The 27,452-nt window shown below is 45.6% G+C and overlaps 1 protein-coding gene across 1 annotated transcript; it reads left to right on the top strand.

Moving 5' to 3' along the window:
* The first annotated feature begins 775 nt into the window (after window positions 1-775).
* On the top strand, window positions 776-27,146 carry ATP1A1 (ATPase Na+/K+ transporting subunit alpha 1). Its single transcript, XM_051779631.1, has 23 exons — window positions 776-1,001; window positions 8,707-8,814; window positions 10,055-10,114; window positions 11,121-11,324; window positions 11,681-11,794; window positions 12,334-12,468; window positions 12,674-12,791; window positions 13,317-13,585; window positions 14,410-14,608; window positions 16,025-16,134; window positions 16,969-17,103; window positions 17,640-17,832; window positions 18,326-18,501; window positions 19,024-19,160; window positions 20,431-20,581; window positions 21,102-21,270; window positions 21,892-22,046; window positions 22,404-22,527; window positions 23,316-23,461; window positions 23,585-23,715; window positions 24,276-24,377; window positions 25,439-25,530; window positions 25,980-27,146. The coding sequence occupies exons 1-23, from the start codon at window positions 990-992 to the stop codon at window positions 26,006-26,008; spliced, it is 3,069 nt and encodes a 1,022-aa protein (XP_051635591.1). The 5' UTR covers window positions 776-989; the 3' UTR covers window positions 26,009-27,146.
* The last annotated feature ends 306 nt before the right edge of the window (window positions 27,147-27,452 follow it).

Raw genomic sequence — 27,452 nt, 5'->3', positions numbered from 1 at the left:
AAAGCTAAAGTGAACAAACTTTTGCAGGAAAAAAAAAAAAAAAAAAAAAAAAAGGCAAAATGAGCAAACACAGATTCAGAACTTCTGCATTCCTCTTTCCCAGAATGGAAGGATGGCCCTAACCAGGCTAGGTTCCCTGGCTAAGCTCCCTGAGCAGCGGAGGGCACAGAAAGCTGCCCTGTAACTCCTCAATCACCAAGATCAGTTTCTGGCAAATACACGCACACTTCGCAGCGTACGGAGCGGGCTGTGGCTCCGGCAGGTTTGCAGCTCGGCAGGCGCCATGCCCCCCCCAGCTCACCAGCGGGAAGCGTTTGGGTGGAAAGGGACCCCAGGGGGACTTGTGCCTGTCCGTGCGGGGCGGCAGCGCCGGCAACACCCGCGGGACACGGACAGGCCGGGCCTTGGGGCGGCCACGGGGGACACAGGGCCGAGGCCCCGCAGGGGCAGCGGGGCGGGAGGCGGGCAGGGCGCCCAGCGCGCCCCGGCATGGCGGCGCCGGGGCCGGGAGGAGCTCTCCCTGGCCGCCGCGGAAGGAGCCCTCGCTCCGGCGACGAACGGCCGGGGCAGCCGGGGTGAACCCCAAGGTGAACCCCAAGATGCACCCGGGGCATTACTCCCGCCCCCAGCCCCTCCCTCCTCCTCCCCCCGCTGCCCCGGTCCCGTCCCCTCCGCGCCTCCCCCGCCGGGATGGGCGGGCGCGGCTCGGCGGGCTTGGGCGGGGCTGTTGGAGCGAGGCTTCTTTATGCGGCGGGAAGCCGGCGGCGCTCGGAGCTTCGGGCGGTTGCGGCGACTGAGAGGAGCTACCCCGGCGGGGGTAGAGCGGGGCGAGGCGAAGGAGAGGAGCCGCGAAGGAGGAGGAAGAGGAAGGCGAGCGGCGGCCGGGGCGCTGCTATTGTTCCGCACCTGCCGCCGGCCGGGACACGTGGCGCCGCTGAGCCCCGCTCCTCGCCCCCCGCCGCTTGACCCGCACGCAGTCGCCCGGCACCATGGGCAAAGGGGTGAGCGGCGGGGGCCGGGACGGGGCGGGAGGTGGGAAATCCAGTGGCCGGTGCCCCTTTCCCTTCGACGGGGCTGCGCTTTGTCTGTCCCGGGCTGAGGCGGCCACGTCGGGTGCGAGGGCGGCAGCGGCCGTTCGAGGGCGGCGCCGGTGCCGCCTGTCCCGAGCAACGTGCCCTGGCGGCCGCCACGGTCCCGCCGCCGCCCGAGGGAGGAAGAACCGGGTCGAGGGCGGGGCGGAGCCCAGGGCAAGAGAGGGGTGGCTCAAACCCCCTGGCTCCCCCTTAAGGCCGTGTTCCCCCCGGCAAGGGGCCTCCCGCCTGCCCGCCCGCAGCCCCCGGGCTGCTGTTATCTGGTGGCCTTGTGGAGCTGGGGAGGGAGCGTGGCTGCTGCCTTGGCTCCTAAGAGTACTTTAGACTTCTTGAGACACGAGGGCCCCGGTGGGGGGGAAGGCGGGGGAAGGGGAACCGTCAGGATTATTAAGCTAATTTGCCTGTTGGTAGCAGTAAGGATGTGATGGGAGATGGTAGCAGGAGGAAGGTGGGCGCCCCTGACGTTATCCTGTTTAATGGAGTGATAAATCCTCGCAGAAGGCTGTGCGGCAGTTTCTGCCCTGTATCAGCCCTTTATCTACCTTACAGCCCACGAGGAGAAGTCCTTAATTTAGATTGTGTGTTTTAACTAAGTAAAGCATATGTGGAGGCTGTTGGAAACGGACAGTAGTGGAAGGCTGTTGGAAATGAGCAGTAGTGGCTGTTGAAAGTGGACAGTAGTGGAAGGCTGTTGGAAACGAACAGTAGTGAACACTTTTTAAAGCTGGATGTTGTGATCAAGCACACACGTGTGTGAAGAAGAAACACCTCTTGACTTGCTCCTGTTTCATTTTTTGTTTAAAAGCTAGAGGCCAGTTTCTAGGTTGTATTGTTTGGATGTTTGTTTTTTCCTCTTTAAATACTTCCCTGTGTATCTTGTATAGTTGGAGGTGTGTGGACTTATGTTTACAGAGTATTTCACAGAATATTCTGAGTTGGAAGGGACCTACAAGGATCAAGTCCAGCTCTTAAGTGAATGGCCCGTACAGGGATTGAACCCACAACCTTGGTGTTCTGAGCACCATGCTCTAACCAACTGAGCTAATCGCAGGCTTTACTGAGCTTTAGACACATTCCTGTGAAATTCCCTAATTTCTCTGCTTCTCGAGGAGAAGGTGACTGTGTGGGGTCACGAGACAAAGCGGTGTTAGTGTGTTCCCTGCCTACAGGTGTTCTGTGCTTCCTAAGCGCTGTTCAAACATTGACTTGACTTTGTATTGTCCTCATCTGTGCAGTACAACAGTGGCAATGTTGACATAACCGCATGAATAGGAGGGGAGCTGCAAGAAAGAACACGGGCTGTTACTCGGAAAAGGGGGTTGAGGAGAGTGTGGGGTGGGTTTTCATCATGTGTGTGTGCGCGTGTTTTTGTTGGGATTTTTTTTTAGTGATATCCTTTTGATGCTTAGCAGCCCAGCCTGATGTATTTCAGTCCACTAGACAACAGGCAGTGTGCACAATAAGATTTCACCCAGGAGATAAAACACTGAGGGGGGATTTGGGGGTGTTGGCAATATTATGAATCTTCTTTAAAGCGTCAAAGAAGCCTTAGAGTGGTTTGTGTGTGTGCGTGTTTAGGACTGTAGTGCAAAAGGCTTCAGGGATTTAGTCTGCCTTGGCAGGACTAAAAGGAGGTACCAACACTTTCTCATGTAGAAAGTTGTTAGCTGTCTTGCTTCCATTTCAGATTTCGTAGGTTGCATGGATAATAAAGCAATTAGCCCAGAACTGAAGTACCGACACAAGCGATAATTCAGCAGGGATAATATGGCTGCCTCATGCTTTCTGGTAGCAAGTCACAAGATTTGTTCATTTAGCAGTGAGAATGCATGCGGATAATTAGGGACCCCCTGAAAAATGGGGATGTGAGAGAGCAAGGCTATGAAAAAGGTGGTGTGTGGATACAACACTGAACAGTATGTGCCTGCCCTGAGTTAGGGTGGCCTAAAAGGAAACTTCTTTCCCATGGGAGCATGGGATGGAAGAGAAAATAAGAGCGTAAGTGTGACAGAACAACTTTCTTCTCTCTGTGGCTGTGAGGAGAAACTGAGCAGAGCGTCTGTTTTACTTTAAATGGTAACGGGACAAGGGGAGGGCCATCAGCTGCCTGGGTATGCTGTTCAGCCCAAAAAGCAGATTATCCAAGGGGGTGTGTGTAGTGGAGGAAAGCACTCAGGATTTAATTTCTGTTCAGAACTGCCTGGAAGCTACATGTCTGTAGACAGCAGCATGTTTCACTCCATCTCCCTCACTGCACAGACATAGCTCACAGTCATTGGTCCATGCTTTGGGTTGCTTCTGGAGATCTGTCCTACCTTATAGCCCACAAAGAGAAGTCCTTAATTCAGATCGTATCTTTTAACTAAAGGAAAGCGTATGTGAAGGCTTTTGGAAACAGTAGTGAAGACTTTTTGATACTGAATGTTGTGATCAAGCAGCCTATGCGGAGGAGAAACACCTCTTGTCTTGCTCTGATTTCCCTGAATCCCAGTAAAGGGTTTTTTCCCTGTCAGAAACTAGGAAGGCTTATTGCATAATGGACCGAGTGGCAGTTATGCAAATCAAAGCAATCCTTATCTGGTGCAATTAAAAAATTTTAATATATTATTCTCCCCTCATTTTTTAATTCCTTTATTACTATGGCTATTTTATTACCTTGACTTTTTATTACAGAGGATAGTCCTTTTGCCAAAGAAAACCCTGGGCCTAGTCAACGCACATTTTTGCAAAAGCAGTGTAACAGAATGAGGGGTCTCTGGCAAGTGGTATGTACAACCCACAGCAATCCTGACCTGCTGAAAGCTTCAGGTCATGCTTCACCCAGGCCTTTCCAAGGAGTAGCCCGTCACCATGTTATCTAGGGTAAACTCAGTCCAGTCCACTCATCTTCATGTGTTTGTCAACTACTAGAGTTGTCTGGATTTACAGTAAAGATGCGCTAATATTACAGGCAAAGAAGTGAGGGAGGTGACTTTCCATAGCTGGCACAGCATGAAAAAACCAGGATGGGCTGCTCAGCTGTGCAACAGTGGCATTTGGAAAACCCGCTCTGCACTTGATTCAGCTCCCTGACAAGTAGAGATGTTTGTCATAATAACCAGAGAACGCTTAAGATGTGTGGGTGGTCCTGTTTTTATCTTGGTGATGAAAACCCTCATAGGGTTTAGATCCTTTCTCATGGGAGAAGAGCTTGTCCATCTGTGATTTGGGAAGCAGCAGTCTTGCACAATAAGCAATTACTAACTATGGAGTAAAAACTGCCTTGTACTGTCCTTGATGTTGAGAGGCTGTTCAATTGATGCAGTTGATTAAATTTTTGATTCAGGATAGGAGATTGAACACAGCTCTTGGGAGGGAGTAAGAAGGATCCAAAGAAGCCATTCGCATCCCTTGCTAAGATTACATAGGATCATGGAGCGGAGTTTTCAGTCAATAGGCATAGTCCATTTTATGACACATCTGGTTAATATATTTGCTGAAAACTGTCTCATGAGACAGCAGGAGAGTAACTTTTCTGTTTTCTCTGCACAATTGATTATAATGACATAAGTAGTAGAACAGACCAGCCCTCCAGGGACGGCATAATTTATTTTGGCTCTTACTTGACATTTCTTGTTGGATTAAGTGATCATAGAATAGGGTACTTCTGAGCTTGTCTGCTGATTTGTACCCTTCCCGTTTCCTGGTCAATCATGGCTTGTGTCGGGAACATCAGGTATGAATGGCTCAATTAGTCCAGAGCGGAAAAGCATAAGCTGTATCTGAAAGACAATAGGATTTTCTGGAGGCTGTATAAAACTTCTTATGCTGGTGTGTACAAATGTTGTGCTTAAGCCAGTGGAAAAAAAAATAAATCTTGCATGGAAAAAAAAAGAAGCTGCGCTGTTTTATTTCTCTGGCAGTTTTGATGAGTCACATGGGTTAAGTCAAGTAACAGGGGTGACATTTCTGATGAGACAGACCTTCCTTTGTGTTCAGGCTCAGTGATTAAATCACGGTAAGATGTGATTCTGGAGTACCATAGGCCTTCTTCTCATTGTACAGCAGGAAAAGGAGGGGAAAGCAGGGAAATCCTACAGAGCTGAGGTGGGATGAAACTCTCTTTCCCTGGCAACCCAGCCAGCACAAGCCTTTGTTGAACAGATTGGGCTCATCTTGCTGGAAGAGAGGCGATTGCCCTGGAGGCACAGAACAGGGGCAGGACTTTTGACTCTGATCTGTGTGTCAAGTTCAGATTTGAATGATGGAGCAGGAAGTTCAGACTCTGCATGAAATGATTCTGTAGCAAGAGCTGAAACTGATTCTCCTTACTTTTCTGTAAGGTTGAGATGTGGTACTAAAGAAACAGAAGGGAAGATACTATGCTATTCTCTCTTTTTTTTTTTTTTTTTTTAAGCTGAGGAATGCTGAGCTCCTCGGTAAGATGGACTCCATTAAGACCCAAATACTTGGGTGCTTAAAGAAACAAGTAATTCTGTCAGCTCTTTGTTCTGACTGCAGCTGATTGCTGGTTTTTTTTGTTTTGTTTTGTTTTTTTTTTAAAGCAAATCATGCTTGAACAAGGGCAGTGAGCCTTTTCATGTTTGCCCACTTGTAGATTGTTTCAGCTGCAACTGAAAAAGCTTAAACATTCTTATATTTTGGGTTGTTTACCATTGTCCCAGATAAGCTGAGTGACTCCTCACAGAAGTTTCAAAGAACCAGGAGGTTTTTATATTCACCTGCAAGAGCTTGCCAAGCTTTTCTGAGGAGAAGGGTGAAGCTGAAGGTGATAGACTCCTAGTCAAGCAAGAAGGCACTAGCTCCTTCACCTTTATTAAAAATCATTTCTCATCTCAAGCAGTAATCAGGAAGCATGTGTTTTGTGCAGGGCTGTGTTTGGACTTGTCTGCTGTAGCTCTAGAAGTCAAAAGTCGTTTCTTTCAGAGACTGAAGGAGAGATGCTTCATGGTGACTTTTTGTGAATTGCCCTGTGGCAAAAAATTCTTGTGATGCTGGAATGTGAGGACCGTGCTCGTTTAAGTATGCTTTTTAAAGAAGGGAAATGGGAGTTTAGGTGCAGGGAAAAAAATGCCAGGAATGCTGACAGTCTGTAGCACTGTCCTTTTCCTATACCAGTGGAGGCAAATAGCTCGACTCTGCTCCACTTATTAAAATTCTGTTTCCATTGCACAGTTCTGTAGTTGCATGCAAGGATATGGGACATGCAAAGCCTGCCTTTACTGAATAGGGTGAGAGAACTGTGCATGACAAACGTGTGACTGGCTGCAGAGTGTTGCACACAGAGCTTTCTTAGAACAGTAAAAACCCGTGTCTAGATGTGACTGACAGGTTCTTTTAGATAAGTAAAGATTTTTTTTTCTTTTTTTTGTGTAGTTTCACTTTTGGTTTTGGTTTCTACTTCTCTCGGAGTTGATAATAAAAATTTCTTGTGCTTGCTGCTGAACAGGACAGTTCTTGGATCCTAACAATAGTTCCTGTGTCCGGATCGCTCTCAGGAATCCAGTTCGTGGTTTGAGATGATCATTCAAAGATGGAGCAAGGCAATGCCTTTGAAACCTTTTCTTAATCTTGTTAAAGGTTTGACTCTGGTGCCACTAACTTCTGTTTCATCTCAAAGTTCTTCTCGGGGATCTTACTGGGTGAAAATCTCATCACCTAAAACTTGGCAGAGTGTAGGGAAGTAATAGGCTTTACACAGCAGGGAAGAGAGAGTTATCTTTTTAAGTGATGTTTATGTGCACTAAGTCATGATTTGTTTGTCCTTAGATGCTTGTTTACTCCATTATGACAAGATCTAAATCTTTACATAATTTTATGTAGAATTAACCATAATAAAAGTGAATGAAAATCCTACTGAATAAAGGGGTTGTGAGCAAATCATTTGCTCTGTGAAGTGTGAGCGGGACTGAGCACAGATTGAATCTGCAAAAGTGTACTGCTGCTTTGTATACCATTCTTGCTGGTCAAACTGCCATAAATTGAAAGCAGATTTGTTGCATAACCAGCCAACTGAGAATGAAAGTGTTGGAACTTAGCCCCCAGATTCGACCAGCCAGAGATACCACCTTGTACTTATCTTCAGTTGATAGGCTGCTCCTCCTTGCCAGGGGATGTGGAGGACTCAGAGGGGGGAGGAGAAGTTAATGCCTTGGAGAAAACATACGTATGCACTCAGGAATTGGTTTCTTCTGCTCTTCATCACTTTTTCAGCTTGAGCTGGGGCTTGAGCGTCAAGACGGCCTGAATAGCTTGCTTTCCTCCTAGCTAGACTTGCACAATGTCTGGCTATAATCTGTGTATTGGGGATGATGTTGAGCAGACTTGTCTGCTGACTAGCTCATTTTTTTAATTTACTGAAGTGGCATAACATTCATAGAATCATTTAGGCTGGAAAAGACCATTAGAATAATTGAGTCCAAGTGTTAACCCATCACTGCCAAATCTATCGCTAAACCATGCCTCCGAGTGCCACACCTACACATCTTTTAAATACTGCCAGGGGTGGTGACTCAACCACTTCCCTGGGCACAGTGTTCCTGGGTTTGATGGCCCTTTCTGTGAAGAAATTTTTCCCAATGTTCAGTCTAAACCTCCCCTGGCACAACTTGAAGCCATTTCCTCTTGGCCTGCCACTTCTTGCTTGGAAGAAGAGACCAACCCTCAGCTGGCTACAACCTCCTTTCAGGTAGTTGTAGAGAGCAATAAGATCCACCCTGAGTCTCCCTTTCTCCAGACACCCCCAGCTCCCTCAGCTGCTCCTCATAGGACTTGTGCTCTGGAACCTTCACCAGCTTCGTTACCCTTCTCTGGACAGTCTCCAGCACCTCAATGTCTGTCTTGTAGTGAAGGGTCCAAAACTGAACACAGGATTGGAGGTGCGGCCTCACCAGTGCCCAGTACAGAGGGACAATCACTTCCCTGGTCCTACTGGCCATGCTTTTTCTGATACAGGCCAGGATGCCATTGGCCTTCTTGGCCACCTGGGCACACTGCTGGCTCGTGTTCAACCACTGTTGACCAGCACCCCCAGGTCCTTTTCTGCTGGGCAGCTTTCCAACCACTTTGCCCCAAGCCTGTAGTGCTGCATGGGGTTGTTGTGACCCAAGTGCAGGACCCAGCACTTGACCTTATTGAACCTCGTACTGTTGGCCTTAGCCCATCGATCCAGCCTGTCCAGATCCCTCTGCAGAGCTTTCTACTCTCCAGCAGATTCAACACTCCTGCCCAACTTGGTGTGCCTGAATACTGGCTAAGGGTACACTCAATCCCCTTGTCCAGATCATAGATAAAAATATTTAACAGGACCAGCACCAATACTGAGCCTTGGGGAACACCACGTATGACCGGCCAACAGCTGGATGTAACTCTTCACCACTGCTCTCTGGGTCCAACCACCCAGAAAAGAGTGCACCTATCCAAGCTACAAGCAGCCTGTTTCCCCAAGAGAATATTGTAGGAAACAGCTCAAAGGCTTTACTAAAGTTTACGTAGACAACTTTTATAAACTATAATAATTTTTGTCTGTCTGGCAGTCTTGTGTGCATACTTCGTGTCTACTGCTGTAGAATTTGACAGTGAGATGTTTCCAATGATGCTGTGTCTTCTCTTGCAGGCTGGAAGAGACAAGTATGAGCCCACTGCTACATCAGAGCATGGCGGAAAGAAGAAGAAGGGGAAGAAGGAGAGGGACATGGATGAGCTTAAAAAGGAAGTTACAATGGTAAGACTGTAGGGCACAGAAAGAGCAGCCTAAAGAACATTTGCTTTGCCCAAAGCCCTGTGCCTTGTGTGACTAAAAGAAGAGTTGGTGTGCTGACAGCATGGTGTAACTAAAGGCACTGATCCCCCTTTTCCTCCCTTTCCCTCTGTCCCCAAGCCCAACATGCTGCAAGTGTTTGAGCATCAGGATGACCACACAGTTGACCCTGGAAACATGACTTCTCAAAAGGCACTTCATACAGAACCTACGTTTCTGCTTGCCTGTGTTGCCCGTAGCACAGCATAGTTGTATTTCCTCACCAGGCAAGCGCTCTCTGGATAGCAGCATTACAAGCTTTATTGTGCTGTCATGTGAGTGGCACTGCTGTTTTCATTCCAGATGAGGAGTTGAGGCTGTACAGCTCCATTTACTGCTGGCCTCTGCTCAGAGTGACCTCAGTATTATTCCTTCTAATCATGTTTGAAGCTGTGGGAGGGGTCTCCCATCCTTATCTCTGAATGCTGGATGATGCTATACATCTGTCTGTGAGCATCTGGCTTAGATCTGCTCTCCTTGAAGGCGATGCGGGTTTTGTTTCTGTTCTGTGGATTTGAGACTGTGCTTTCACATTTTTGGCCCCTCAGGGAGAGAGAGGGGTTACTAAAGATTGCTCCAAGATGAGATTTTGCGTTCAGTAGTGATATGAACTTAAAGCATCTGCTCCTCCAGTAAAACCTTCTAAGTGAGGCACTGCTCTGCACCAAGTCGATCCAACTGAAAAATAGCCTTTCTGTGAAAAGAAACCTCTCTGGGGGACAACACACTTCTCCCGAAGTAGTGCTTAATCTGGCAACACTACTTAAAAATGTGTGAAATTGCAGGCTTAATCTTCTGTACATTCCTACCTTCCTCCCCAACTCCTTTTCTTTCCCCTCCTCTCTCACCCCCCCAAAAAAACCCGACCTGTTGAGGCTTCACAGAATCTGCTGGGGGTGTAAAGACTGCACCGAGATATACTAAGACATTTTTAAAAAAGCTGTCACGTTGTACACAAATAGTCACAAGAACACTAAAGGTGAGACTGTGCTGAATTGCGGAATGCGCTTGAGATTCTCTTCACAGGGAAGATGAGCTAGAGTCTTGCTATCTCACCAAGCTGTTACAGATAGGAAACCTGGGGTGTGGGGTGGAATTGCTGAGCTCTTGCTGATGAGCCTACAGGTACCGATCATTTCTCTCCCAACTATTTCTTGTCTTTCAGGATGACCACAAGCTGAGCCTTGATGAACTTCATCGTAAATATGGAACAGACTTGAGTCGGGTAGGTAGATGTTGTTTTCCTGCCCCCCTTGCCCTCCTCTGAAAAGAAACATTCTTGGCTCAGAGCATTTCACAAAAGGAGGTCTGGGTGGTCTGGTTTCAGTGTGGTGGTGTGGTTTTTTGGTTTTTTTTCTCTTTAATCTCCCCTCCTCCAGTTAAGTTTCCCAGGCTTCCCAGAACTGTTGAATTCACAAATACTTCTCTTCATACTCCCACTGTACAACCTGACTGCAATACTGTTGTGACTTTGCTTCTAACAAAGTCACTGTTATCTGACTCTGAATTGTTCAAGGTCAAATTGATTCTTGGATTTATTTTTTTTTTCCTGAGGGGCATGTAATGAAGACAAATGCTTGTTCTGTTGCAAATATAGCCTAGTGAGCTAGCACATGCCCAGAGACTTAATGATGGCTGGTAGCAGTTATAATTTTGCCTTCCTGTAGTTAGAGGTATGCAAATGTCCAAGGCTACCTCCAAGCCCGGTGCAGAAGCACTGCAGTGATTTTACACCTTTGCTGTTGTTTGCTTTGCTTAATGCATTTTTTGCACGAGTGCACATAGCATCAAGTTTGCTCTTTACAACAGCACAGAGATTTGCATTTTTGTGTCAAAGACCTTGACTTCTGAAAGCTGAACTTCCTGGAAGGTTGTTCCAAAGTGTCATCAAGGTTATGGCCCCCAACTTTCACACTTGTTCCGTAATTTGATAGGATGGATTGTGCTGTGCTGTTCCTCAGAGCTCTAAGTCTGCTACTGTAGCTTTCTTGTCCTGCCCTTCTTCAGTTTTGTAGCCCCATGGCCTGCAGGCTCCTCAAGTAGCATTCAGCATCCTGTAGCTCCTCTTTTGGCATTCAGCTTTCACACCCAGCTCTTGTGTTGTGGAACCCTGGCAGCTGTGGACATCTGTTAGCAGCTCCTTGTTGCTGTGGTACGCCTTGAACAAATTCAGAGCTACCTTCTGTGGTCAGTCTTGCCACAATGCCTAAAAAAAGAAACCTCTCTTGTAGGGTTTGACTTCTGCACGTGCAGCTGAGATTTTGGCTCGTGACGGCCCAAATGCCCTCACCCCTCCACCCACCACTCCTGAATGGGTAAAGTTCTGTCGGCAGCTCTTTGGAGGATTCTCACTCCTGTTGTGGATTGGTGCTATTCTATGTTTTCTGGCTTACGGCATACAAAGTTTGATGGAGGAGGAGGCCAACAAAGATAATGTAAGTAAAAATGTCATTTTTTTACCTCAAAGGCAGGCCGAGCAGCCTGTTTAGCTCAAAGCAGATTAACTTCCTCGAAGCATTCCGTCCAGAAGCTTTTCCCATAAGCACGGGAAATTCAGTGTGAGAGCTTAACATGTCTTGGAGTGCTTCCACATAATGAAATGAACAGCCAACTTCCTTTGTGTTGTGTTAACAACACTAGCTTGTGGATGGCCTTTGTGTACAAAATGTACAGAGACTGCAAGTACCTTCATGCTTGTAATGGGGCACTTAAATGCCAAGCAATTTATCTGGACAAGCTGGAAGCCTTTTAGGCAGATCGTCCTCTGACTCATTTTCTCTGCTCTTTGTAGCTGTACCTGGGTGTCGTGTTGGCAGCTGTGGTTATCATTACTGGCTGTTTCTCTTATTACCAAGAAGCAAAAAGTTCCAAGATCATGGAGTCCTTCAAGAACTTGGTGCCTCAGGTATGGAAGAACTCATTTCCCTGAGGTCTGCCAAGCCATAGCTTTCTCAAGGTTATTAACAGTTTTAAATATTGGCTTCAGTTGCAGAAGACCTGGCTGTTACTGTGGATTACTAGCTCTTAATTTCTGTGGGTCTATAATACTCCTTCCCCTTTATGCTCCAAGCAATTATGCTAATAGGCCAAAGTAGTTTCTGAAGCCCTGTGAGTTCCATCAGCTTATTAACGATCATAGGACACTTTCTTAATAGTCTGGGGAGCTCAGTAACTGGTGTGATAAGCATTAGAACTTGGATTCCTTCATGGACAGTCTATAACATACCTAACTATCGAACTGTCACCTGGGGAGCAAGGACCTTTAATATCAAGAAAACAAAAAATAGCTATTTTTCTTAAATAACATACGTATCGGATAAAAACATTTTAGTCCAAGTAAAAACCTTGTGGAACCATATCACAACTATTTTAAGGTACTCAGGTCTTCTGAACCCTTTCTTTTGACTTGCTTTTAACCTAGATTGTTTCTTCGCTGTCTTTCAGCAAGCACTTGTAATCAGAAATGGTGAGAAGATGAGCATAAATGCTGAAGGAGTTGTAGTTGGAGATCTAGTGGAGGTGAAAGGAGGAGACAGAATTCCAGCTGACCTTCGGATCATATCTGCACATGGTTGCAAGGTACAGCAATGACAGAGTGTCTGGAAACTTCATTCTGAAGGAGAATGAATTAGTCTGGCTTTGAAATGTCATAGAATGTCTTCTATGCAATGAATGGGTGGGGGAGTGAAAGAGAAGGGTGGGGGACGTACCTTGTGTTTCATCTACTTTCGTTGCTGAAGGCATCTGCCTGCTTGTATATGACAAAGTACTCTCTTTCATGTAGGTGGATAACTCCTCACTTACTGGTGAATCAGAGCCTCAAACCAGGTCTCCTGACTTCTCCCATGAGAACCCACTGGAGACCAGGAACATTGCCTTTTTTTCCACCAACTGTGTGGAAGGTATGTGACTCTCCTACTTCCCTGATGTATTAGCAGTGGTAGAGATTGAACTGTATAGGTAAACAATGCGAATACACCATGAGTTCAGTGTATCAGTTGGTAGCCTACTTCTACCATGCAAAAGCAGGCTTGAAGTTCCTAGCAAAGTCTTGGCCTGTTCCAACTGCACTACTGTAGAATCGTCAAAGACTCCACAGCACTACTGGTTTTTTTTTCTTTTAGTTTCTTGCTTCTCCTAGAGGAGCAGCTATGTGGTGTGTCTTTGAGCCTGCCTGCCTTATTACAGCTGTGTTAAAGTGCAGATAACATAATGTAAACCAAAATGGTGTTAGGTAGAGCTATAAGAAATACTAAGCTGCTACAGAAAGCAGGAACATCAGTCAAATATGGCAGAACTTTTGTTGCAGCTCTGAGAATGGTGGTAAGCAGTCTTTGCGCTGAAGCCCACCCAGAGCATCTCTTCACCACTCTCAGGGTGGTGAGCTGTGACTGGTTTTGTTTTCTAAAACCTGTCTTCTCTTCTAGGCACTGCCCGTGGCATTGTCATTAGCACTGGGGATCGCACTGTGATGGGCCGTATTGCCAGTCTGGCTTCTGGACTGGAAGGGGGGAAAACTCCAATTGCCATGGAGATCGAGCACTTTATCCACCTCATCACTGGTGTGGCTGTGTTCCTGGGTGTTTCCTTCTTCATCCTTTCACTCATCCTTGAGTACACATGGCTGGAGGCTGTCATCTTCCTCATTGGGATCATTGTTGCCAATGTTCCTGAAGGGCTGCTTGCAACGGTTACGGTGAGTGAAGTTGGAAAAAAAGATTGTATTTGTTACATATATGGTTCTTAAAGAAGTGGAGTGCTTCATGCTCAGTGTGCATTCACAGAGGTAAACACTGTGAGTGTGTAGGGCTCAGCTCTGAGTTCAGCATACTCGGAGTAGTTGCTGAAATAAGTGTCAAGTTCTGCAGCAATTTACCCAATAAAGATGCTTCCCTAAGTCAGACCTGCACAGAGGCTTGGCAATGTAGAGCTGAAGTGAGCAAGACCAAAAGTTCCGGACTTGTCTTGCCTTTTTCTGTGGCAAGAAAGGACCCTCCTGTTACAACTCCATGCAGCTTTAGGAAGCAGAGCAGCAACTGAGCCAGGCAATGGACAGTTGGAAGCTGGAACTAGATAAGAGCTTCTGGCAAGAAAGGGGTAGCTGGAGCTGCTCACTTCCTACACCAGTAAGTTGCAGCCTTATCACAAGAGCTATTTTGGGTCATCTCATATGTGGCCTGCCTTCACCTATTTTGAGAGTCCCTCTGATTAGGAGGTGGCAACTTGAACTGAAATGTTAGTCTGGGACTTGTCATTTCCTTCCTAATGCACTGAGAAGCAGGAGACTGAAACCTTATGAGTCCTTTTCTGAAGGTTTTATGATGAGGAAACTGTGTTATTTAAACCTACCACCTGGGCCTAAGTGTTGCTGTTTATTTTGGAGTGGCAGGGTGAGCAAGAGGTTAGGGAATCACTGCAGGGCATGTAAGCTGGTTGTAATTCCGTGTGCACGCTAAGTTGGATAGCAGTGTTATTACTGCACAACTACATCTAACCTGTCATCTTCTTTCTTGTCTCCAGGTATGTCTGACACTAACAGCCAAGCGTATGGCTCGCAAGAACTGCTTGGTGAAGAACCTCGAAGCTGTGGAAACCCTGGGTTCCACATCCACCATCTGCTCTGACAAAACAGGCACTCTGACACAGAATCGCATGACAGTTGCGCACATGTGGTTTGACAATCAGATTCATGAGGCTGATACTACAGAGAACCAGAGTGGTAAGACCATATCTTTGCACTTGAGGCATTTCATTAAAAAATGGCTTTTTCTGGAGCTGCCTGTGTGCTGGTACTTCTAAGAACCTGCATTTATAACTCTCCAGCCCAAGTGAAGTTCACAGTGCAAGGACTTCTAACATATGATCTACAGTGAGCATAAAAACCCTTGAAATGACACATAGAAAGCTTTTCACAGTGCCACATTTCTGTTTAATCCTTTAATTCCATATAGCCTCCTTTTTGCTCAAAATTACTCCATTGGAATTTGAGCCTCTTGAATGTTCAGCCCCGTATGTTTGTTCTGTACGTAGAAATACTTGCAACGTACTTGACTATCTTTGCCAAAATGTATCTGATTAAATTGCTCCATCTGAAGTCTGCTGAAAGTGTGGACAGCAGAGGTGTTGGCCCTGATAATAATTACTTGAGGCTGGACATAGATGAAAAGTTCCATGTGGAACTAGATGGCTGCCTTTGGACAACGGTTTTCCTGAAACATCCAGGTGGTGTTTGCAGAGCAGTAGCATGAATGTAAGACCTTAGCAGGAAGTGTCTCCTTGATATTGATAAAAATCTGAAATCTCAGTATGCTATGCAACTGGGAGAGTTACTTACCTCTCCAGAACTCTTCAATCCAACCAAATTCAGGAGTTTCCTAGCTGTCATCTACCTTGTGAAATGTTGTGCTTGCAACACATTGTTAGCATAAATGTTTTTCCAGTGGTGCTGCTGCATCCTGTCCCAGACACTCCAAAACACTGTGCTTGTCTGAACCGCTTTAAAAAACTGCTTTACTTAACACTGGTGCCAAGCAACAAGCTATAAATAGCTCTTCGGAAGCCCTCAGACCAGTAGTGATTCAATAAACCTAGAAGATTTCTCTTCATGGAAAGTATATTAGCTTATCAGTTAACAGTCGGTTCAATTCATCTCCCTTGAAGCCAACTTAAGAGCTGCCATGAGAGAAGTAGTATCTTTATTGTAACTTTGTTCCTTTGGGAACTATTTCATCCAGTTCCTGGGTTGGTGGATAAAGTGTGACAAGCTGGAGGTAGAACCCAGCATTCCTTACTCAACCCTCTCTGAGTGAATGTTAACCTGTCCAAAATTCTGTAGCTTTATCAGCAAGTCTTCTGCTACTGCTGGATGCAGCCATTACTGGAATCTTGAAAGCAAAGTGTTGTCTTGCACTGTTGCTATTTCACCCTCTGGTCTTAAAATAATCAGCTATTCATCGAGTACCTGGGAAGGGAGAAGGAATGAAAGAGATGTACTGTGCTAACATGCTCTAAGTGTTTCCTGTTTCTGAGCTAAAGGCTTCTTGCTTTTAAGTGTGTGGGATTTTGCACTTATGTGTTTGGTTGTTCGGTTTTTTTTCAAGGGGAAGGCTTTTTGACATTTTCCCTCTGCTTTCAGGTGCTTCCTTTGACAAGAGTTCGGCCACTTGGAATGCTTTGTCCAGAATTGCAGGTCTCTGTAACCGTGCTGTGTTTCAGGCCAACCAGGAAAATGTACCAATTCTTAAGGTGAGTTTCTAAAAAAGATTTTTGTCCTGTTCCTCACCACTGCTCTCTCATAGTAAGATTACATCCTGTGGGTCACAGGAACCTGCAAAGTAGAGGTATCTGCCACTTTTCATCTTTTCTACAGTCTAGCACTCTTAGAGAAGGTATGCTCTGAGCAGCAGAGATGAGACTGGGAAGACATTTCTCCTACAGCAGCCTCCCTGCCATCCACGGGCATCTACACTCTCTTTGGGAGGTCAGATACTTCAGACAGGGCTAGGAAAGACCAGAAGGCTTTTCTAGGCATTTCCCAATATCTGGCTGTTCCAAGAATTGCTATCTCTGGCATTTGTGCACTTAAAAGCTACAAGCACCTGGTGCTGAGATAAGTAGACATCAGAGCTGGGAGAGTGTCTCTAGCCAGTCTGTTCTCACTGGCAACTCTTTTTAAGCTTTTGCTGGTTCAGTACTGGTGCAAATACTGGCATAAAACCAGTTCACATTCCTGATTCTGAACTGTGACCCAGCCAGGGCTGAAATTAATCGTACAGTGCTTATAATCTGTCAAATATTAGTCATGTTGCTTAGTAAACTTCTTCCCGAGGGTGTTCTGATGCTGTGGTAATAGAGATGATGGAAGAAGCTATTTTTTCCCGGCACTCCTCTGACTGTATCTTCTGAAATGCAGTGTTTGTCAGTACTAGATAATAGAATTATTTATTCTTTACTGCCATATCATGTCATGTAGAAGCTGGAACTGGGCTGAGATGAATACGCTTTTTTTTTCTTTCAATATCTGATCTTCTGTGGTGAGTCTACTGGGATGCATGTTTTGATAGTTGTCTCTTTCCTTAGAGAGCAGTGGCAGGAGATGCCTCTGAGTCTGCACTTCTGAAATGCATTGAATTGTGCTGTGGTTCTGTCAAGGAGATGAGAGAAAGGAATCCCAAAGTGGTGGAAATACCATTTAATTCTACCAACAAGTACCAGGTGAGCATGTATCCTCTTGAAGGAGAACTGCTGTGTGAAGCACTTGTGTAAGTTTGCACATAGTGTGCCTGAAAACTTGTTTTGGCACCAAAATCTTGTCTAGCTATTACTTGTTTGAACTCTGCTCAAGACTGTAAATTTAAGTTACAGACCATGCTTTGTTATACTATGTAAGAGCTTCTGGAGCTGCACTGACACTGAGGTGTCAGCTGCTAACAAAAGACCAGACGTGTGTCTGACCTGTATACCAGCAGTGCATGGAGAGTGGAATAACTTAAATCTTGGAACAGGAAAGAACTGCTGGGAAATTACCTTAACAGGTGCAACTTGGATACAAAAAAGACCACTGTGGTTATATGTTAGTGTTACAGAACACATGGATTCCTTAGTTTGTGAACCTCTTTAAAGTGTGGGTAAATGAAAACTAGAGCAGAATATCACAAAGCGTCCTGAGCTACTGTAGTCACAAAACACTGAGTGCTTGTGACCTTTACAGCAGATGTCTATAGCAGATGTTCCATTTCTTCCACCCATAGCTGTCTATCCACAAAAATGCAAATCCATCAGAATCCCGTTACTTGCTGGTGATGAAGGGAGCTCCAGAGAGGATCTTGGATCGCTGCAGCACCATTCTCATTCATGGCAAAGAGCAGCAACTGGATGAGGAAATGAAAGATGCTTTTCAGAATGCCTACCTTGAATTGGGAGGCCTCGGGGAGAGAGTGTTAGGTAAGGAAAAGCAGCCTTAATACATTGAAAAAGGTTTGTCCCTCATGTTCCTAAGCAGTCCCCACAGATTAAGTGGAGGGTTACTCTGTTCCTGCACTGTAACCATAATACTGAGTCAAGGTCACTTCAGCAATTCATATAGGAACAGTCCTGCCTTTAATCTTTAATCCAAAAGGGAGCCTGCAGGGTCTTGTCATGCCCAGCATCTGGGTCACCAAGATGAAAATGCAGCAAAGCATTTGAGACCTTTGGTCTCCATGGACCACATGGTATTAGATTTGCTCCACTGCATGTGAACCAAGCTGTGTCTGGGCACCTAGCAACAGCTATTAGTTATCAGAATACAAGCGTAACTCCTGCCTCAATAGCGCTGGCTAAACCTCTGATGCTGCCCTGTTATTCTTGTGTAGTTGTTTGCAGAAGCAGTAAGTGTTCACTTTCTCTACCTCCTGATATGTAGGAACAGACTAAATGTGAGTTTTGTGTGTTACAGGATTCTGTCACTTGGCTCTGCCTGATGATCAGTTCCCCGAAGGCTTCCAGTTCGATACTGATGACCTGAACTTTCCTGTAGACAAACTCTGCTTTGTAGGACTCATGTCTATGATTGACCCTCCTCGTGCTGCTGTGCCAGATGCTGTTGGCAAATGCAGAAGTGCTGGGATCAAGGTAGTTTACTCCTGGATTGCAAATTGCCTCACTCTATTCCCAGGCATATAAAGGATTTCCCTTTACTCTCTGTATTGCTGTAATGTGGGTGGATGAAGCATCAATCAGGATTTAAGTAGTACTACTCCAGGCTTAATTTCTAACCTAAATACAAATGATTGTATGTTAATGGACTGAAAAACGAGTTAAACTCCAAACCGCTAGGGCACTGACAGGTGCAGACAGCATGGTGTCCCAAAGCAAGTGATTTGGCTCAGGGTGTGTTCTGCATGTCCCACAATACTAAGATAAGAATGAAGCAGACTGGAAAGGGAGCTGGCTCCATTAACTCAGGATTAACAATTTTCTTTGTCTTCTATCCCCCTCAATCCATTGCATGCTGGTGGTAGGTTACTGCCCGTACCTCAGACTTGTTCTGTGCCAGTGCTCACGTGGCCTTTTCAGTCTAAGAGACCGTGCCTTTTGGGCAGTGTTGCTCTGCAGTACAGGTGAGGCTTTCATAGTAGTCTGTTTGCATTTCAGGTTATCATGGTTACTGGAGACCATCCGATCACAGCCAAAGCCATTGCCAAGGGTGTCGGCATCATCTCTGAGGGCAATGAAACGGTAGAAGATATTGCTGCTCGACTCAACATTCCTGTCAGCCAGGTCAACCCTAGGTAACGACTGGTGGGAAAAGCCAGAGTTGATCAAAGAATTAAGCATTTGCCTCTCTCCTCGCCTTGGATAATCCCTCATCATCTTTCCCTGGACATAAAAAGCTTGGCATTTACTTAGCTCAGCATATTGTGGCTCTTTAATGATCATGAATTGTGAAGAATGCACTAGGCTGTCTTAAATGTGCATCTCCTGTGTGTGGGAAGTAGTTAAGAGTAAGACTGTAGGTGGGCAAAGGGAGCAGCACTTAGGCTACGTAGAGGAGTTGGCACAAGTCCATAGCTACAAGCAGAATAAATGTAAAAATAGAACTCCTTCCTCTTAAGGGTTAATGTTTGCCTTCATAGCCTAGTGCAGAATTGAGGCATCCTCAGAAAATGTGCTTTGGCATAAGCAGGCTGTTTGCAGAATGGCTGGGCTGTCTACATTGCTTAGCTTGACCCAGCCTGTGTTTGGGCTGGAGGGTAGCCATGTAGCTTATGAACTGTGAATAGAGACACCCTGTGAAATGAAATTGCTTGGGGAAGACAAGTACTGTGACTGAATTCCTTTTTTTTTTTTTTTTTTGTAATTTTTTTATTTGAGGGTAACTTCACAACCCAGCAGCGTAGACTGGGAATTGCTGGGCTGTGTGACTGAGCAGCTCAGCAGCTGGCTCTAAGGGTGGGGAAGGAATTTCCCTGTCTAAACTGGATGATGTCAAGGGCTGTGTGGATAGTCTCCTAGACCTATAAGGGATGGTATGCTGGGTTAGAGAGATGGTATTTTGTTGTAGCATGCAGGGTACCAAACCAGTCTAAATATAACATTGTGTGCTTTTGTTGCCAAAGAATGTAAATTAGTCTGAACTGGCATAGTGTGAGCACTCTCTGTGAAGGGCCACGTGTAGATCATCAGTCTGTTACAGAAAGGATTGCCTGCAGAAGACTGCAGCACCTCTTGCACTGTTGGAAGCTAACCACAGAGAGGCCAAGAGCTGTAGAAACAACTAGTCTTTGCCTTGATGCACTTTAGAAAGCTATAGAAAGAATTGGTTTGCTCATGAGGCATTTTGTCAGTTACTTGGCTCTGTTTGTCTTTTCTTTGCGTTCCCCATTTACCTTTTAAATTTTGAGCATCAAACTTTTGTGGAGAGGCTGGCTGGATTAGTATTTGGTCACATCAGGAGTTGGTCTTTCCCAAGAGCACTGAAGAGCCATAGTTTTATAAGGCAAATACAGCTAATGAGAAACTTGTTGTGAAGTAAAACATATTATTGTCTCTTGTTTGCAGGGATGCCAAAGCTTGTGTTGTTCATGGTTCAGATTTGAAGGACATGACTAGTGAGCAACTGGATGACATCCTGCTTCATCATACAGAAATTGTCTTTGCCAGGACATCTCCTCAGCAGAAGCTTATAATTGTGGAAGGCTGTCAGCGACAGGTAAAGAGAGGGATGTAATATTGGAAAAATCCCCAGACATATATATTAACTACTAGCCAGTTCTGCTTCTGAAGAGGCAAGGCTTAAAAACTAAGTGCCCTCATGTAAAGGGCCAGACTAGATCTCAATCTGTGAACAGCCTTCAGGTGCTGATGTCAGGCTGGTTTACAGTACATAAATATAAGGGTTTGGCAGGAAAACATCTTCAGCTCGTACTGAGGCTTTCTTATCCTAGGAAGTGTGTTAGCAGACTTAATTTTAATTCTTAAATGCTCTGGATGTGCTTGGGAGAGGAGAATTCAACATGTTTACATGTTGTCCAGCATCTCCTTTGGAGAGAGCAGCATTCCTGATCAGAACAGGAAAAGGGTGAGGGGAGAACAAGGAAGAACTGAGGTCTCTTTATAGCAAAGTGAAATATTTTTTTGTGCTTCATCTCCTGAAAGATAGGAGGAAGCTTTTCTGCTCAAAACCTCTTACATGATGATTTCAGTCTTGCTGTTCCTCTCTTTGTGACTAGGGTGCCATTGTAGCAGTCACAGGTGATGGTGTGAATGATTCCCCAGCCCTGAAGAAGGCTGACATTGGTGTCGCTATGGGTATTGCTGGCTCAGACGTCTCCAAGCAGGCAGCTGACATGATTCTGCTGGATGACAACTTTGCCTCCATTGTCACTGGGGTTGAAGAAGGTGAGTTTGTAACTTGGGTGCAATGGTGATGAAATAACATGCTTCAGCAATGTTACTTACTGATTCCCTCTGAAATAGTGGCATCTAGAGGACTCTCTTCTATTTGAGCTTGTCTCCGTGTCAAGTGTTTTCAAGGAGAGCAGCACTTTCCTTCTCCCTTCAGAGTCTTGTTCCTTTCCATGGGTTCAGCATGACCCTTTGGGATGGATAACAGTAGGAAGCCGCTGAGTAACAAAAGCTACTTTGTCCTTTTGCCTAACACGTGACCCTATAGTCATCTTTGCCAGCTGAGTCTGACACATTTTCTTCCCTGATGGAGCAATAGCTCTCAAAGAGGAGCAGAACAGAGGGTATCTCCAGGGGCTCTTGATCTCCAGGAACCAGGGCTTAGTATCCTGCTGCTGTATGCAGTGAGCTCTGATTGCTGTGACCAAAAATGTTGCTCTCTTTAGTTGATGCTGGGCACGGAGCACACAGTCTCACCCTTACATGCAAGAGAACTCCTTCATTTGCTGCACTAGCATTTTGCTTTCCAGTGTTACCTCTGAAGCTGTCTATGAGCTACTTGGCTGCCTTGCGCTGATAAGTGAGAGTTACCTCATTCTCTCTTCCTTGCCCCAGGGCGTCTGATCTTTGATAACCTGAAGAAGTCTATTGCTTACACCTTGACCAGTAACATTCCTGAAATCACGCCGTTCCTGATCTTCATCATTGCAAACATACCCCTTCCACTGGGAACAGTAACCATCCTCTGCATTGACTTGGGCACTGATATGGTGAATGTCTTTTTTTTTTTTTGTCTCAAGAAGAAATGAGAGTGTTCTTAGGTACCCTAAAGAAAGGACAGATGGAAGGAAAATCTTAAATACAGTTTTTTCTAGTGTTTGCATTTAAAATAAGCAACCATTTGATATTCCCTTAATCTACACTCTCCATCTCATGACTCTGTTGAGTCTGAGGATCCTTCAGTTTCATATAAGGACAAACTGGGGATGGGGAGGGGGAGGTCCTTTCTGAATACTACAGCTAGGGCTTTTGGGCAGTGCTGTTTCTCAGATTGAAAACGGGACAGGGAAGACTCTATACAGTGGAAAATTGAAACGGTTCTAACAGCAGTCCTGCCACCTCCAAAGGTCCCTGCAATCTCCCTGGCCTATGAGCAAGCAGAGAGTGACATCATGAAGAGACAGCCCAGAAATCCCAAAACAGACAAGCTGGTGAATGAGCGGCTGATCAGCATGGCCTATGGGCAGATTGGTAAGCTGCTGTTTTCTCTGGCACCAGTTTGAACTCAGTGGTAACAGGGTTGTACACCATCCGGAGTCAGTGACTGCTCTGCTTATTTTGGTAGGGTTGAGGTTTGGGGTGTGTAAACCAGAACCTCAGGCTGTTAAGAACTTGCCATGATTCTTTCCCTATGGCTTGTAGTGGTGGCTTATGCAGCTTGGTCTATTGAATCGCTTTCACAGTAATTTTGTTTAATTGCACAGTGCTGTAAAGGAACTGGCTGACAACCAGCTCTCCTCTGGTTCAGACTTGTTCAGCAAGAACATAGATCCCATTGTTAGTTTAATTAGAAGTAAAGGATTCTCTCTAGCGTATCCCTAAACACACAATATTAGGAGCCGTGATTAAAGGCAGCTACAGAGACGTGCCTGGTTCACAGGATGGGAGCTCATGCTTAATTGCAGCAGATCTTGGGAACCTTCTTGACTGTATTTTGCAAAGGTTGGGGGTGGGCAAGGCTAATGATAATACAAAGGGAGTTTTATCTTGTGTCCTTGAGTACGGTGCCATCCCAGCACAGGGCAGAACAGAAGTAACTCTGTACAAAGTTGGGAGCAGACGCTGCTCAACAAAAAGGCTGAAGCTGAGTTTGATGTTAGCGTGAACTATTTCTATAGCTGCTGCTTGGGACACTGAGCCCCATGAGGACTAATTTTTAAGGTGGTTGGGGTTTCCTGCAAACTGCTCTCTGTTATAATTGCTCTCTGCAGTAGCTTCAGTAGCTTCATTAGTTTTATCATTCTTTCTTATCTGTTCAGGTATGATCCAGGCCCTTGGAGGTTTCTTCACCTACTTTGTAATCATGGCAGAAAATGGATGGTGGCCTTCTGGCTTGTTAGGGCTCAGAATTCAGTGGGATGACCGATGGGTTAATGATGTGGAAGACAGCTATGGACAGCAGTGGGTAAGTTTTGAGGCACAGCGTAGAGGCTGGCAGTCAGAATATTAATGCCTGCTGAACTGAGTGTGAGCACCAGAGAGCCAAAGGCAGTGTGTCTGAATGAATGCCCTCTGCTTTCCTTCCTAGACCTACGAACAGAGGAAAATAGTGGAGTTCACTTGCCATACAGCCTTCTTTGTCAGCATTGTGGTTGTGCAGTGGGCAGACTTGATTATTTGTAAGACCCGAAGAAACTCTGTCTTCCAGCAGGGGATGAAGTAAGTCAAGCTGTCCATGGAAGATGTAGACTTGGACTCTGTGTGTTCTCCAGTACATAGCATTCTAGTTCTTCATCCCAGCAGTGTCTGAGCATCATAAGTCCTGAACAGTCTGGTGCCTTAGTAATGGATAAAAAAGGTGTGGGTGCTCTTTTTCTTGTAGTACTTGCTACTGTCATAGGCTGAGACAAAGAGAAATGCTGGCTTCTGTTGGCAATGTCTGTGGGAGCTAGCCCACCTCAAAGGACACTGACATACTCCAGCACACAGCCTTGGTTTCCAGATCTCATACATCAAGAGATCTGGAGGCATGAACCCCAGCCTCCTTCTGAATTTGTGATGAAAGCAATTGCTGATTGACTTAGTCATGAACTGGTGTATCTCCGTCTAGAGACATAAAAGACCCTCATGGCAACTGTGCCTGATAGTCCCCACCTGACAAACTTCTGGGCTAGACTGGAATGCCTGTTTCCATTTACTCCCATGTGGCAACTAGGTGTTTTTTTAGGATCTCATCTCTGAAGGTACTTTGTCCCTGACTGTGTTCCTGTTTCTTCTAGGAACAAGATCTTGATATTCGGTCTCTTTGAGGAGACTGCTCTGGCTGCCTTCCTGTCCTACTGCCCTGGGATGGATGTTGCTCTAAGGATGTATCCTCTGAAGTAGGTTGCATTATGCTTTTTGTGCACAGACTGTACCATAGAACAATAGTGCTTAGATTGGGAGATGGTTAAAAGTAGTTGGTGAACTTGTGGAGCATGAGACCTAGTCTTAACCCAGAAGAGTTCAGACTGGAGGGTGTGAATGATCCTTGGCTGAAGTGTGGCATACCAGGGTTTTCTTCACTGTATAGGGAATGTTTATGGGGAGCCTGCAGTTCAGTACCCCACAAAAAATTGTCAATACAACTTCAGTACCAGTGTGCTCTAGTACAGCTGCCTCTTGTACTTACTTTCATGGAGTATTTTTATGGGTGGGGGACTGCATCTGCAAAGAAAGCCAGTTGAAATGCTCTAAATCATAGGCCAGATAATTCTTCTGTACTAAAGAACTGCTGATGACATCTTGTGCCTTTTCCTGGCTTTCTCAGAAACAGCCCAAGTAGTAGTCTTTTCCTAACAGTTGGGAGGGTGCCAACATCTCAAGCTTGCTCAACAGCATTGCAACATTTCATGGCAGGGTTTAAACTTTGAACAGTTTGGAGCGTCATGAAATTTTCATGGCAAAAAAGTCCTGGTACATCTTGTGTTCCATTCAGAAATGTTGTCTGGAGTTTGGTGCTGAAGTGTGAGCATTTCCTAACAAGAAGGCTGGCCTCTGCCCAGTGCCTGGAGCAGCTGGATGTTAGCACGTGTAAATTATAAGGGAAACAATGCAGTTCCAGTGGGCAAGGCTGTGGGCACAAAGATTATGTGTACTTAGAGCAAATACTGCCAGATTAGTAGGTGGGGAGGGGTTGGCACAGAGATGAGCAAAAGTGGTATGACACACCTTTGTGTTGGAATTATTATACAAAAGGGGATTGACCTATTGCAGAAGAAAACCTGGTGGTAACTCTTGGCTTGGAGGGTTTTTGACTGAACTGCAGCCATGTGGGAGGTGTCACACTGGCAAGCTGGGACATGCCAGCCTTCCTGCACTTGTATGTGCCATCAAGTCAGAGCTCTGCCAAGCAAAGAGCATCTCTTCAGCTTGTGTCTTCACTGTCGTCTCTCCCAAACAGGCCGAGTTGGTGGTTCTGTGCTTTCCCATACTCCCTCCTCATATTCGTGTATGATGAAGTCAGGAAGCTCATTATCAGACACAACCCTGGTGGTAAGAATATGCTGCTCATCTGTGTTTCTTTCCCCACCTCTTCATGCTACTGAGTTCTCTAGAAGCCTTGACAAAGCTTGAGGACCTCCAAGTACTGTGCAGGGGTGTATTTTGCTGTGTTTTCCCTTCCTCAACATTAATAGTGCAGTTAGTTCAAATTAAGGACTTCTTGCTGTTCCTGCATTCTCTCCCAGTATATGAAAGTACCAATGCACTGAAGTAGGTGGAAAAGACTGAGTAATGCCTGGGCAGTTCTAGAAAGCTGGAAGAGATTCTATACTGAAAGCCATAGAACATCAACAGTTTGTCAGGATTTTTTCATTGTAAAAGGTTACTTATTTGCTCAGGTGCTACAGTGCAAGTTTTCAGAGCCTAAAAGCAACTGTCGTGAACATCATACTTGGTCTGCCTTAAGACTAACTCTGCTTTCTCCCTCCTCTTCCTTTTAGGCTGGGTGGAAAGAGAGACCTACTACTAAAAGGCGCCTGTAAAACATTCCACGCACAGCCCATGCCACCTCTCCACCATCTCCCCTGTGTGCATACTTCCATCTTTGCAAGAGCAGAACTGTGCCTGGGCAGGAGTGAGCTGAAACTAAAGGAAACATGAAGAAACATGGACTGGAGGAGAAAGCAAGGGGGAGGTTGGGGTGGGGGGGAGTGTCCGACCATCAGTCCAGGGGGGTGAGAGTTTGAGTAGTTTTATGTGCCTTTATGTTTTTGTAAAAGGAAACCGAAGATTTTATATGTGGATTTTTACAAATAAAGATGGATTATAAGAGGATGCCCCCACATGGTCTTAGGTGGATGTTTTTCTCCAGGCAAAAACTGGTTCAGGGCAGCCTCCCCCCTGGCTTAGGGTGAGTGCAAGGATTAGTCCCTGGCTTCCCATTTTTGTAGTAGGGAAGCAGAGTTGCTTGACCTGCAGACAACAGCGTGTGTGAAAGTGCATCTTACTTTATAGCTCAGTGCTTAATGTGACAAACTACTTGCAAAGACTTGCATTTCAAAGCCTAAAGCTCAGGAATGCTTCCTGGCTTCCACTGACTGGCACTGGGATCCAAGCAGACATTTCTCAAAATTCTGAGACTGATTTTCCTGCTTGCTTTCCCAAGTGAGGGATAGTGTTTCCTAGTGTCCTCTGTGCATGCACATACTTGTTACAGCATGGCACTTGCATCCTGATACTGGCTTGTGCCTCCTGTGGAGTGAGGTCATAGGCTCATCATGGATTTTACATCCTCCACTTTTGAGGAAGGCATTGCTGTTGTCTGGAGTCCAAGCTGTCTCTGGGCTAAAGTGAGTCATGCTGCTTCCCTCTGAATATCTAACCATTTTCTGTATGTTTTAATTTACTGTTAATGCCTGTATGGCTTGCTTCTGTGAGGACTTGCTGAGAGAGCTGGCCCTTTGCATGTGGACAGTCACCATGAAGTCCTAACTGTTCATTGCTCCTAGTGCTGTTGTGCTAAAGATATCTGGAGATGCTTGTCCAAGCCCTTGGTCCTATTCCTGAACTACTGGTCTGTGTCGCTCTTAGATATGTGTCTACCTCTGCAAAGGAACACTCTAAACCACGGCACTGAAAGGCTCTGCAATTAAAACTCCATCTTGTCATCCCTCCTTCCTCATTACCTTTTGTTTTTTTAAGGTGTTTGAAAGCCGGGTCACTTCATTCATGTACCTCATGTACTGAACAATATAAGCTCAAATAGCAAAGAGAGCGCAAGGAAGGGAAACAATGAGAGGCTGAAGCTGGCGTCTGTTTTAATTTGTCTTGGGTACTCTAATGTGGAACCCCCAGTTGGAGATAATTAAAAAATAAAGTCTTCCAAGTGTTGGAGTCTGCCCATGCTAACAGTTACGTGATACAACTGGACTTGAGGTGATCCTAGTTGGGAAAGGGAGATGAGGAATTACACT

The sequence above is a fragment of the Manacus candei genome, unplaced genomic scaffold (genome assembly GCF_025592945.1).
Source record: "Manacus candei isolate 608988 ecotype Guabito, Panama unplaced genomic scaffold, ASM2559294v1 h1tg000014l, whole genome shotgun sequence".
NCBI classification, from domain to species: Eukaryota; Metazoa; Chordata; class Aves; order Passeriformes; family Pipridae; genus Manacus; species Manacus candei.
This window is presented reverse-complemented; position numbering and strand designations above follow the sequence as displayed.